The sequence below is a fragment of the Felis catus genome, chromosome E3 (genome assembly GCF_018350175.1).
Source record: "Felis catus isolate Fca126 chromosome E3, F.catus_Fca126_mat1.0, whole genome shotgun sequence".
In the NCBI taxonomy this organism is placed as follows: Eukaryota; Metazoa; Chordata; class Mammalia; order Carnivora; family Felidae; genus Felis; species Felis catus.
In genome coordinates this window covers 6,952,923-6,967,257 of record NC_058383.1, presented here as the reverse complement: position 1 = coordinate 6,967,257, position 14,335 = coordinate 6,952,923, and the positions used below count along the sequence as shown (strand labels likewise).

At 41.2% G+C, this 14,335-nt stretch overlaps 1 protein-coding gene across 1 annotated transcript in view; it reads right to left on the bottom strand.

The window, feature by feature from the left end:
• Positions 1–226: 226 nt before the first annotated feature.
• Positions 227–14,335, bottom strand: part of CYP3A131 (cytochrome P450 family 3 subfamily A member 131) — a 62,919-nt gene continuing 48,810 nt past the window's right edge. Inside the window, 2 exon segments of the mRNA NM_001246278.2 lie at positions 227–625; positions 1,798–1,960. Coding sequence (NP_001233207.1) covers positions 530–625; positions 1,798–1,960 — 259 coding nt within the window. The 3' untranslated portion in view covers positions 227–529.

Here is a 14,335-nt window from a genome sequence, read left to right as displayed (position 1 = left end):
CCCCACCCACCTAGTGACTGTGATGGTCAAAAACATCCAGTCATTGACCCTCGCTCATCAGTTCTATGGATTCCCCCTTAATGTGCAGGAAGACATCAGTTAATACGTTGGTAAAGAGATGTTGATTGACACACTCAGTGTAATAGTTAATGTATAATATTCAAAATAAGATGTGTGATATGAATGTCACTATTATGGTCACCACAAAAATTATTGTTTCATTAAAGTTTTTTAATATAACTGGTGAGAAATTTTTATTATCGATCAGTTCTCAGGGGAATAGATGGTACTAATTGGGACCGGATAGGCTGAGTCTATGTGTCTGGCACTTATTAGTCACCTTCCTCACATTCCACAACATATAATGCTCCATGCAGATACCAGGAAAGCTTGGAATCCCTCGTCATCCATCACAAGCAGTACGTGAAGCCCATCTTCATTTCTGGGTTGTACTCACAAAGTAAATTGAAGTCTCTGGTGTTCTGGGATACAGGTTCTTGAAGAACAAAGGGGAAGTTCTTAGGGAAAGTCAGGCTCTACTCACACTCCCATCTCTCAGCTCAACCTTGAGAACAATGGGTTTTTCTGGTTGAATAATACCTTGAGCATTTAATTTCAGGGGGATCTGCAACGGTTACAAAAGCATATGAAAACCAAAATGAAGTTCTATTGACAATAGAAGCAAAGCAGGCAAGATACATGAAGGAGAGTAAGCATTTAAACATATAAATACTACATTTAAATTCATATTCTCATATTCTTTAAACTTACTCTGTAAGCTGTCAAGACCGGAGTGTGGAAACATTCATCCATCATTCATTCAAAAGGATATCTATTGAGTGTCTACTCTGTACCAGGCTGGACACAATCTCATGTTGGTTTGTGTTCTTTTTTAATTTAAATTTTAGGTTAAAAGGATGAGTGTTTACAATTTACAACAGTTTCTTAGTCATTATGGCATACCACTTAAAAAGTGATACAGTTAATTTTGTATATGTTGAAGCTTGCAAAGTCATCCTGAGTGGACATTACACATTTTATTGTATTGCCATCCTCAATGCTAAACATCCTCTCATCTCTCCCAGTGGAAATATCCATTCATGATAGCAGATTTCAATAGAAAGGGAACACAGCTTTGACTGGAGAAGGGCTCATGGAAGGTGGGGCCAAATAACCACAATGGTCTGGACCATGGGAGTCCCTCACATCTGACAGACATGCTTCACACCAGTGATTCTCAACCTTGCTTGCACATGACAATCAATGGGGACACTTTTAAAGCCACACTCTGGGTGAATTATGTAAGAATTTCTGAGATGGCCTGAACCCACTGACTCCAATGTACAAGTAGGGGTTGAGAACCATGGTTATGAGAGCATCTGTAAGTTGTGGTAGAGAATAGCATCATTCGAAAGTCATGTTGCATGTTGCATGCATGTTGCATGTTGCACATCATGACTATGCATAATATTTTCCCTTCCTTTCAGGGGATTTGAAATAAATTTAAAACATTGTCAAGTTCAAAAGTCTGTGCATAATCAGTCATGATAGTTGACCTGAGATGTCCCTTATTATTGGGTACTAATAAACCACAGATGTGGCACTTAGAGCTGAAAGACCCTTAAAGGTCACAGATGACTCCAAATAGATTCTCTGGCCAATGGAACAAATTATAAGGATAAATGAGCCCATACACACACACACACACACACACACACACACACACACACACACACCATATCTCTTAGTTTAAAAAAAAAAAAAGTAAAACATCCTTTGTGTGGAAAGTTCTCTGACCTGTGTTTCTTCACAAGGTTTGAAGGAGAAGTTCTGAAGGAGTGTGACAAGGGCAAGTTTCATGTTCATGACCGCAAACCTCATGCCAATGCAGTTTCGGGGTCCAGTTCCAAAAGGCAGGTATATATAAGGATTTATGCTGTCCTTGTTCTTCTTGCTGAACCTGGTTCCACAAATCGAGTTGGAAACAAGTTAGTGAAAAATAAAAACCACAAGAGCCACATGTGTGGGGTTCTCAACCAGGACTACAAAGGACACTCTTGGGGGGCTGGTCACTGAAATCCTGCCATGCTTATTCTGCGGTGACAACTGTAAGCTACATATCCTCTGCATTCCCCTACCCTATGGGAGCAGTCAGTCTTGTTGAGGAGATGAGATGAATGTTGTTGAAGGGAAGAGTTATCGTAAACACTAGAATTACAGTCAGCATGGGGAGGTGTTCACAGTCTGAAAGGCAAGCAGGCAATGAGACTGACTGAAGGAAAGGTAGGTTCCTGCCTCCACTGACTTATGTTGGTCATGTGCTCATGGAAGAAAGAAGCAGGAGAAATGCCTCCCATGATTTAGATTGTTATTTTTCCCTTCTCTTCCCTCTCGTCCCACCTTGAATCCCCCAACCACTAAGACAGGCCAGTTGGTCAGAAGATTTGCATGAGCACACGATGCTGCTCCACTGTAATCATATTCACTAATGTGTATAATCAGTATAATCGCTGAATTCTTGGTCACCTGTCTCATAAGTCTAAAAGTTCCTGAAGGTTAGTCCTATGTTTTATTCAAAACTGATTCCTCAATATTTGATTATATTAAAGGAAAATGTGGATTTGGGGAAAGTGATAATGACATTGTCAGTAGTATTTTTTTTAAAGTCCTTATATTATTGGGGCAGCTGAGTGGCTCAGTTGGTTAAACATCCAACTCTTGATTTCGGCTCAGCTCATGATCTCACGGTTTGTGAATTCCAGTCCCACCTTGGGCTCTGCACTGACATCGCAGAGGCTGCTTGGGATTCTGTCTCTCTCTCTCTCTCCATCTCCTTCTGCCCCTCCCCGCTTGTGCTTGCTCTTCTCTCTCTCTCTCAAATAAATAAATATATTTTTTAAATGAATGAATAAAGTCCTTATATTATGGAGAACATTCTGGAATACTTACAGATGATGTGCCTTGAAGTAATACGGCATAACATGAGGAATTGTAATGGCATGTGGTTGGGGCAACTGATATGGGTTAGTGGTTGTTGGGCAGGTGATGGGCACATATAGATATATTGAAAGTATTTCATAGAATTGTGTATATAGAATATGCTTGTGCATGTGCCAAAAATTCTCCATAATAGACATTTTTAATATGTGGATTTGGCACTGTCTGGCACAGTCCCTGACACACATTGGTAAGCACTTCATATCATGACTGAGTGAATCACAGAGAAGTACCAGGAGTCTCTGGTTTCTGTTTGAGAAGCTACAGGAGCAGGGACTGCTGAGCTTGTGGGAACCACCAGGTCTTCTGGTCCAGAAAACAGGTGACTTGATCAATTCTGACTTCTCTCAGCAAGTACTAAGTGTAGACACAATGCTAGCACTAGGGACACCATGCAACAAGACATGGGCTCAGTCATCAGGAAGCTTAGAGTCAGGGGCTAAAAGTCTGGATCCCTACAAAGTTCACTCCAATTTTTTTCTCACCAATACAATAAACAGGAAAGTACCAACTGTTTGCAGAATTCAAGCTGTGCCCAAAGCCAAACTCTGCTCTGGATTCCCAGAGAGAAATCTCAAGACCCCTCCTCCAAGGAGGATGTCTCAGATGGCTAGAGAGCAGATGACTTTGCTTTGGATGAACCCCAGATACCAAGACAGGTGGGAGACAGCACAAGACTGCAGCCACAGACAGCACAGGATCTGTGTGCGCCCCCATCCTCATGAGGTTGCTCCTCTTGCCAGGAATGAGGACTCTAAGCTCCAAACCTCTCAGCTCTACAGGTAGCAGAAACGGTGGCCAAGGTTTACAAACATGGAATGTGAGGACATAGGGGGAGAATTCAGAGAGCTAGAGTGGACAGAAAAACGTTAAGGGAAAAAAGTCCCATTTCCTTGAATAAGATGATTATGATATATGCATACAATCACAAACACAAATACAATATGTTGCTTATAGTTTACTGTGACATTAAGTAGCTCAAAAACATATGCCACCCTAACTTTTAGTAATCTATATATGCATAGAAAAGTGTCCACAAGGACATACATTATTAATAATCTTGACATATTGGGACTGACAATGATGCTATATTCTTTCTTTTTTTTTATTTTTTTATTTTTTATTAAAAAAAATTTTTTTTCAACATTTATTTATTTTTTGGGACAGAGAGAGACAGAGCATGAACGGGGCAGGGGCAGAGAGAGAGGGAAACACAGAATCGGAAACAGGCTCCAGGCTCTGAGCCATCAGCCCAGAGCCCGACGCAAGGCTCGAACTCACGGACCGCGAGATCGTGACCTGGCTGAAGTTGGACGCTTAACCGACTGCGCCACCCAGGCGCCCCGATGCTATATTCTTTCTTCTCAACTACAGTTTGTAAAATTTTTATGAACTTTCTAAATTTAAATTTTTGTTAAAATACAGTGCAATATTAGTTTCAGGAGTAGAATTCAGTGATTCGTAACTTATATACAAAACCCAATGCTCATTACAAGTGCCCTCTTATTATTACTCATCATCACCTATCGAGACCAACTCCCACCCACCTCCCTCCATCAACTCTCAGTTTATTCTCTATCTTTAAGAGTCTCTTGTGGTAGAGTGCCTGGGTAGCTCAGTCAGTTGGCTCAGGTCATGATCTCAGGGTTCATGGGTACGAGCCCTGCGTTGGGTTCTGTGCTGACAGCTCAGAGCCTGGAGCTTGCTTTGGATTCTGTGCCTCCCTCTCTCTCTCTGCCCCTTCCCTGTTATCTCTCTCTCTCTCTCTCTCTCTCTCTCTCTCTCTCTCTCTCTCTCCTTCCCTCCCTCCCTCCCCTCTCTCTCTATAAAAAATAAATAAATATTTAAGAAACATTTTATTTTGATGAGGTACCAATAGTTCATTTTAGCTTTTGTTTCCCTTGCCTCTGGAGACCTGTTGAGTAAGAAGTTGCTGTGGCCAAGGTCAAAGAGGTTTTTGCCTGCTTTCTCCTCAAGGATTTTGATGGCTTCCTGTCTTGATTTAGTTCTTCATCCATTTTGAGTGTATTTTTGTGTAAGGTGTAAGAAAGTGGTCCAGGTTCATTCTTCTGCATGCTGCTGTACAGTTTTGCCAGCACTGCTTGGTGAAGAGACTGTCTTTACTCCATTGGATATTCTTTCCTGCTTTGTCAAAGATTAGTTGGCCATATGTTTGTGGGTCCATTTCTGGGTTCTCTAGTTTGTTCCATTGATCTGAGTGTCTGTTTTTGTGCCAGTACCATACTGTCTTGATGATTACAGTTTTGTAATACAGCTTGAAGCCCAGAATTGTGATGCCTCTTGCTTTGGTTTTCTTTTTCAAGATTGCTTTGGCTATTCATGGTCTTGGTTCAAAGAAGACATCCAGATGGCCAACTGGCACATGAAAAAATGCTCAACATCACTCATCATTAGGGAAATACACATCACAATCACAATGAGATACCACCCCACACCTGTCAGAATTGCTAACATTAACAACTCAGGCAACAACAGATGTTGGCAAGGATGTGGAGAAAGAGGATCTCTTTTGCACTGCTGGTGGGAATGCAAACTGGTGCAGCCACGCTGGAAAACAGTATGGAGGCTCCTCAAAAAATTAAAAGAGAACTTCCCTACAACCCAGCAATTGTACTACTAGGTATTTATCGAGGGATACAGGTAAGCTGTTTCAAAGGGGCACATGCACCCCAATGTTTACAGCAGTGCTCCAAAGTATGGAAAGAGCCCAAATGTCCATCGATGGATGAATGGATAAAGAAAATGTGGTATATATATACAATGGAGTATTACTCAGCAATCAAAAAGAATGAAATCTCGCCATTTGCAACTACATGGATGGAACTAGAGGGTATTATGCTAAGCAAAATTAGTCAGAGAAAGACAAATATCATATGACTTCACTCATATGAGGACTTTAACAGACAAAACAGATGAACATGCAGGAAGGGAAACAAAAATAATATAAAAACAAGGAGGGGGACAAAAACATAAGGGACCTTTAAATATGGAGGACAAACAGAGGGTTGCTGGAGGGTTGAGGGAGGGGGAATCAGCTAAATGGGTAAGAGGTATTAAGGAATCTACTCCTGAAATCATTGTTGACTATATGTTAACTAACTTGGATGTAAATTAAAAAAAATAAATTTAGGGGCGCCTGGGTGACTCAGTCGGTTAAGCGGCCGACTTCGGCTCAGGTCATGATCTCGCGGTCCATGAGTTCGAGCCCCGCATCAGGCTCTGTGCTGACAGCTCAAAGTCTGGACCCTGTTTCAGATTCTGTGTCTCCCTCTCTCTGACCCTCCCCTGTTCATGCTCTGTTTCTCCCTGTCTCAAAAATAAATAAAATGTTAAAAAAAATTTTAAATAAATTAAAAAAAACAAATAACATAAAAAAACTTTTTAAGTCCCTTGTGGTTTCTTTTACCCTCTCTTCTCTTTTTCCCTGCCCTTCCCCTATGTTATCTTTTCTGTTTCTTAAATTTTACATATGACTGAAATCATATGTTATTTGTCTTTCTCTGACTTATTTTGCTTAGCATAATATGTTCTAGCTCCATCCACATCATTGCAAGTGGCAAGATTTCATTTCTTTTGATGGCTGAATAATTTTCCATTGTGTGTGTGTGTGTGTGTGCACACACACTTCTTCTTTATCCATTCATCAGTCAGTGGACATTTGTGCTTTCTCCATAGTTTGGATATTGTTGATAATGCTACTATAAACACTGGGGTGTATGTACCCCTTTGAATCTGTATTTTATTAACCTTTGGGCAAATACTATAATACAATTGCTGGATCATAGGGTAGCTCTACTTTTAGTTTTTTGAGGACCTCCATACTGTTCCCCAGAGTGGTTGCACCAGTTTGCATTCCTACCAGCAGTGCAAGAAGATTCCTTATCTCTGCATCCTTGCCAACACCTGTTGCTTCTTGTGTTGTTAATTTTAGCCATTCTGACATGTTTTGAGGTGGTATCTCATTGTAATTTTGATTTGTAGTTCCCTGATGATGGGTGATATCGAGCATCTTTTCATGTGTCTGTTAACCATCTGGATATCTTCTTTGGAAAAGTGTCTATTCATGTCTTCTGCCCATTTCTTAACTGGGTTGTTTGGGGTTTTTTTTTTTTTTTGGTGTTGATGTTTCTTATAAATTGTGGATACTACCCCTTTATCATATATGTCATTTGCAAATATCTTCTCCCATTCTGTTGGTTGCCTTTTAGTTTTGTTCATTTCTTCCTTCACTGTGCAGAAGCTTTTTATCTTGATGACGTCCCAGGAGTTCATTTTTGCTTTTGTTTTCCTTGCCTTTGGTGATGTGTCTAGTAAGAAGTTGCTCCAGTCAAGGTCAAAGAGGTTTCTGGCTATGCTCTCCTCTAGGACTTTGATGGTTTCCTGTTTCACATTTAGGCCTTTCATCTATTTTGAATTTATTTTTGTATACAGTGTAAGAAAGTAGTTCAGGGGGAACTGGGTGACTTGGTTAAATGTCCTACTTCAGTTCAGGTCATGATCTCATGATGGATGGGTTCGAGCCCCAGTTGAGCTGACAGCATGGAGCCTGCTTCGGATTCTCTGTCTCCCTCTCTCTCTCTGTCTCCCCACCCCCATTCATGCTCTCTCTCTCTCTCTCTCTCTCTCTCTCTCTCTCTCTCAAACTTTAAAAAAAAAAAAGAAAGCAGTCCAGATTTATTCTTCTACATGTTGTCATTCACTTTTCCCAACACCTTTTGTTTAAGTGACTTTTTTCCACTAGATATTCTTTCCTGCTTTGTCAAAGATTAGTTGACCATATAAATGTGTGTCCAGTTCTGGGTTTTCTATTGTGTTCCATTGATCTATGTTTCTGTTTTTGTGCTAGTACCTTACTGTCTTGATGACTACAGCTTTGTAATATAGCTTGGAATCTAGAATCACGATGCCTTCAGTTTTGTTTTCCTTTTTCAGAATTGCTTTGGATATTTGGGGTCTTTTCTTATTCCATACAAACTTTAGGTTTGTTTGTTCTAGCTCTGTGAAGAATGTTAGTGTTATTTTGATAGGGGTTGCATTAAAAATTGATAACCCTTAGCCAAACTTATGAAAAATAAAAGAGAAAGGACTCAAATAAATAAAATCATGAATTAAAGAGGAGAGATCACAACACCACAGAAGCACAAACACTTAGAAGAGAATACTATGAAAAATTATAGGCCAACAAACTGGACAATCTGGAAGAAATGGATGAATTCCTAGAAACTCACATACTACCAAACCTCAAACAGGAAGAAATAGAAAATTTGAACGGACCTATAACCAGCAAAGAAATTGAATCAGTAATCAAAAATCTCCCAGCAAACAAAAGTCCTGGGCCAGATGGCTTCCCAGGAGAATTCTACCTGACATTGAAAAAAGAGTTAATACTTATTCTTCTCAAACTGTACCAAAAAATAGAAATGGAAAGAAAACTCCCCAACTCATTCTCTGAAGCCAGCATTTCCTTGATTCCAAAACCAGACAAAGTCCCCACCAAAAAAGGGGAATCACAGGCCAATATTCCTAATGAACCCGAATGCAAAAATTCTCAACGAGAGGAGGAGCCAAGATGGCGGAACAGCATGGAAGCTTTTTCTGTGTTTCACGTCCATGAAACACAGCCAGACCAACACTAAACCATACTGCACACCTAGAAAACTGATTGGGGGATCAACACAACAATCTGCACAACCCGAACCACAGAATTCAGCAGGTACGCAGTGCGGAGAGGTCAACGTGGGGAGCGAGAAGCTATGGTGGGCAGGAAGCTGCTGTTGTGGGCAGAGAGAGGATGGAAATAGGAGGTAGAATACAGGAAAAGCACCCCTCCCCAAAAGCAGCTGGAGAGAAAGTGGAAAATTGGAAACAGCCGCAGGGACTAAAGGAGAAAGGAAAGGGCTTGAATTCCATTAAGACTGTAAACAAGGGGAGTGCAGAGTCTGCAACTCCACAGCTTGATATCTGGCGGTGCTCTGGTGGGAAGGGCGGATCCCCAGGAGCAGAGTGGGATCCAGGAGGTTCTTGAGCCATACAAGGAAAAGCAGTTCCACTGCTGGAAGGACATTTGGTAGAGAACGTTGAAGCCACTTGGTCCCAACAGACCCCAGAGAATGGCCACATTTGCTGGTGCTGGAACAAGGTTGTTAAGGGTGAAGCCTGGTGCCAGATGTGTGTTGTGATTTTCCATAATCCCTGAAATGCTGCTGCTACACTATCTCATGAACTTTTCTACGGAGGGCTGGCACCTGGCCGCAGTCTCGGAGCACCAGAAGCAGCAGTGTCCAGCAAGCGTTCCTGGGTGCAGCCGACATTCAGCCATTGCTCGGTGAGACCCTCCCACAGAGGGGCGGAATGGGCCAAAGCCCCAGTCCCTCAGAAGTAAGGGGCCAGGGAAAACAGCCACATCTGAGATAAAATTCAATAGAGAGGTACTGCCTGGGACTTGGTCACAGACAGTGAAAAAGCGGGTAGTGGACGACAGCTGAAGATGGAGGATGGGTTCGCGACTGCTGATCAGGGAGAACAGAGTTCCGATGTTAGAGACTGGGTAGCGAGGTGGCGCCATTTTCACCGCTCCTGCAATTGCGCATAGGCACCTATGACCACCACAACACCCCACCCCAGTGGGCTAGCAGTGCCATCTAGTGGAGAACGGAGCTGTGACACTGAGCCCCGCCCAGCTGGGCCAACCTTGCTCTTCAAGAACATAAGTCTCACCACCTGCTTAGTTTATGGACTATAAACCGCTTCATAGTCTGACTTCTAGGGGAAAGCAAAGTAATTTCAGTCCTGCTTCACTCTGTTGGCAGATCCATCTATTCAATTTTCATTCTTTTTTTTCCTCCTTTTTGCTTTTTCTTGAATACAGAAAGAGAAAAAATTCATGTTTATTTTCAATTTTTATTGAAAATATTTTTCTTTAATTTTTTACTATATTTTTACTTTTGTGTAAATTTTTTCAAATTCTATTTTACTTCCATCATTTTATTTTAGTCTACTTCAGTATATTCATTTTTTCAAATCTTCAAATGATTTCCTTTTTTTTCTTTTTTTCCTCTTGTTTCTTTTCTTCTTCTTGCATACAGAAAGAAAAAAAACTTCATATTTACTTTCAGTTTCTATTAAAACTATTTTTCTTTAATTTTCTTTAATTTTGGGGGAGAATCAAAGTAATGCTGGCTTCATGGAATGAGTCTGGAAGTTTTCCCTCCCTTTCTATTTTTTGGAACAGCTTGAGAAGCATAGGTATTATCTCTGCTTTAAATGTCTGGTAGAATACCCCTGGGAAGTCATCTGGTCCTGGATTCTTATTTGTTGGGAAATTTCTGATGACTGATTCAATTTCTTTGCTGAATATGGGTCTGTTCAAGTTTTCTATTTCTTCCTGTTTGAGTTTTGGAAGTATGCGGGTGTTTAGGAATTTGTCCATTTCTTCCAGGTTGTCCAGTTTGTTGGCATATAATTTTTCACAGTATTCCCTGATAATTGCTTGTGTTTCTGAGGAATTGGTTGTAATTCCATTTTCATTCATGATTTTATCTATTTGGGTCATCTCCCTTTTCTTTTTGAGAAGCCTGGCTAGAGGTTGGTCAATTTTGTTTATTTTTTCAAAAAACTAACTCTTGGATTCATTGATGTGCTCTACAGTTTTTTTAGATTCTATATTGTTTATTTCTGCTCTGATCTTTATTATTTCTCTTCTTCTGCTGGGTCTGGGGTGTCTTTGCTGCTCTGCTTCTATTTCCTATAGGTGTGCTGTTAGATTTTGTATTGGGGATTTTTCTTGTTTCTTGAGATAGGCCTGGATTGCAATGTCTTTTCCTCTCAGGACTGCCTTCGCTGCATCCCAAAGCATTTGGATTGTTGTATTTTCATTTTCATTTGTTTCCATATATTTTTTAATTTCTTCTCTAATTGCCTGGTTGACCTATTAATTCTTTAGTAGGATGCTCTTTAACCTCCATGCTTTTGGAGGTTTTCCAGACTTTTTCCTGTGGTTGATTTCAAGATTCATAGCATTGTGGTCTGAAAGTATGCATGGTATGATCTCAATTCTTGTATACTTATGAAGGGCTGTTTTGTGACCCAGTATGTGATCTATCTTGGAGAATGTTCCACGTGCACTCGAGAAGAAAGTATATTCTGTTGCTATGGGATGCAGAGTTCTAAATATATCTGTCAAGTCCATCGGATCCAATGTATCATTCAGGGCCCTTGTTTCTTTATTGACCATGTGTGTAGATGATCTATCCATTTCTGTAAGTGGGACATTAAAGTCCTCTGAAATTACTACATTCTTATCAATGTTTGCTTATGTTTGTGAGTAATTGTTTTATATATTTGGGGGCTCCCGTATTCGGCACATAGACATTTATAATTGTTAGTTCTTCTTGATGGATAGACCCTGTAATTATTATATAATGCCCTTCTTCATCTCTTGTTACAGCCTTTAATTTAAAGTCTAGTTTGTCTGATATAAGTATGGCTACTCCAGCTTTCTTTTGACTCCCAGTAGCATGATAAATAGTTCCCCATCCCCTCACTTTCAACCTGAACGGGACCTCAGGTCTAAAATGAGTCTCTTGTAGACAGCAAATAGATGGGTCTTGGTTTTTTATCCATTCTGATACCCTGTGTCTTTTGGTTGACGCATTTAGTCCATTTACATTCAGTGTTATTATAGAAAGATATGGGTTTAGAGTCATTGTGATGTCTATAGGTTTTGTGCTAGTAGTGATGTCTCTGGTACTTTGTCTCACAGGATCCCCCTTAGGATCTCTTGTAGGGCTGGTTTAGTGGTGATGAATTCCTTCAGTTTTTGTTTGTTTGGGAAGACCTTTATCTCTCCTTCTATTCTGAATTACAGACTTGCTGGCTAAAGGATTCTCAGCTGCATATTTTTTCTGTTCATCACATTGAAGATCTCCTGCCATTCCTTTCTGGCCTGCCAAGTTTCAGAAGAGAGATCGGTCACTAGTCTTATTGGTTTCCCTTTATATGTTAAAGCACATTTATCCCTCGCTGCTTTCAGAATTTTCTCTTTATCCTTGTATTTTTCCAGTTTCACTATGATATGTCATGCAAAAGATCAATTCAAGTTACATCTGAAGGGAGTTCTCTGTGCCTCTTGGATTTCAATGCCTTTTTCCCTCCCCAGATCAGGGAAGTTCTCAGCTATGATTTCTTCAAGTACACCTTCAGGCTCTTCTCTCTCTTCTTCTTCTGGAATACCTATGATACGGATTTGGTTCCATTTGATTGCATCACTTAGTTCTCTAATTCTCCCCTCATACTCCTGGATTTTTTTCTCTCTTTTTCTCAGCTTCCTCTTTTTCCATAATTTTATCTTCTAATTCACCTATTCTCTCCTCTGCCTCTTCAATTCGTGCTATGGCTGCCTCCATTTTTTTTAATGTCTATTTTATTTTTGAAAGACAGAGAGAGAGAGGGATGAGCAGGGGAGGGGCAGAGAGAGAGGGAGACATAGAATCTGAGGCAGGCTCCAGGCTGTGAGCTGTCAGCACAGAGCCCGATGTGGGGCTCAACCCCACGAACCACGAGATCATGACCTGAGCCGAAGTTGTACACTTAAGCAACTGAACCACCCAGGCGCCCCTGGCCGCCTCCATTTTATTTTGCACCTCATTTATAGCATTTGTTAGTTCCTCATGACTATTTCTTAGTCCCTTGATCTCTGTAGCTAGATTCTCAACTGTCCTCTATGCTTTTTTTCAAGCCCAGCAATTAATTTTATGACTACTATTCTAAATTCTTGTTCCACTATATTGCTTAAATCGGTTTTGATCAATTCGTTAGCTGTCACTAATTCCTGGAGTTTTTTATTTATTTATTTATTTATTTATTTATTTATTTATTTTTTTTTTTTTTGAGGAGAATTCATCTCTTTCATCATTTTGGGTAGTCACTGCAGTAGCTCCAAACTTCAGGGCACTTCCCCTGTGCTCTCCGGAGAAACTTGTGTTGGTGGGCAGGGCCACAGTCAGACCTGATATCTGCCCCCAGCTCACCACTGGGGCCACAGTCAGACTGTTGTGTACCTTATCTTCCCCTTTTCCAGGGGCAAGACTCACTGTGGAGTAGTATGGCGCCTGTCTGGGCTGCTTGTACACTGCCAGGCTTGTGGTGCTGTTTCGATGGGATCTTGCCAAGGGCGTGTTACCTCGGGTGGATCAGCAAGGTTCACAGGGGCCAGAGGGTAGGCTTAGCTTCCTTTACCATTGGTGGCCCCCTGCAGGAGGGGCCCTGCAGCACCGGGAATGAGGCAGGCCCATCAGAGAGATGGATTCACAGAAGCACAGCATTGGGCATTTGTGCGGTGCAAGCAAGTTCAGTGATGGAAACTGGTTCCCTTTGGAATTTTGGCTGGGGAATGGGAGAGGGAAATGGCACTTGCCAGTGCCTTTGTTCCCCCACTGAGCTGAACTCTGTCCTCCAGGGCTCAAAAACTCTCCCTCCCTGAGTCCTCTCGCCCTCCCCGCTCTCCGAGAGCAGAGCTGTTGACTTTTAATATTCCAAATGTTAAGTCCCGCTGGCTGTCAGAACTCACACAGTCCGGTCCCTGCACTTTTGCAAGCCAGACTTTGGGGGCTCTGCCTTGCCAGGCAGCCTGCCCCTCCACCACCCTGGCTACCTCCTGCCAATCCGTGTAGCATGCACCGCCTCTCCGCTCTTCTTACCCTCTTCTCTGGGCCTCTAGTCTATGCTTGGCTCCAGAGAGTCTGTTCTTCTAGTCTTCTAGCGGTTTTCTGGGCTATTTAGGCAGATGTAGGTGGAATCTAAGTCATCAGCCGGACGAGGTGAGCCCAGTGTCCTCCTATACTGCCATCTTCCACCTGTCTCTCTCTGTGTAAATTTTTTCAAAGTCTATTTTACTCCCATCATTTCATTTTAGTCTACTTCAGTGTATTCATTTTTTTCAAATTCTCAAACGATTCCCCCCGCCTTTTTTCTCTAATCTATCAAACACTTTAAACACCCAGACCAAAACACACCTAGGATTTGGCATCATTTATTCAATTTGTGTGTGTGTGTGTGTGTGTGTGTGTGTGTGTGTGTGTGTGTGTGATTTTTTAATTTTAATTTTTTTTAATTTTTTAATTTTAATTTTTCTGCCTCATTAATTCCTTTTCTCCCTCCAAAACGATGAAATGAAGGAATTCACCCCAAAAGAAAGAGCATGAAGAAATGACAGCCAGGGATTTAACCAATACAGATACAAGCAAAATGTCTGAACCAGAATTTAGAATCATGATAATAGGAATACTAGCTGGAGTTGAAAATAGATTAGAATCCCTTT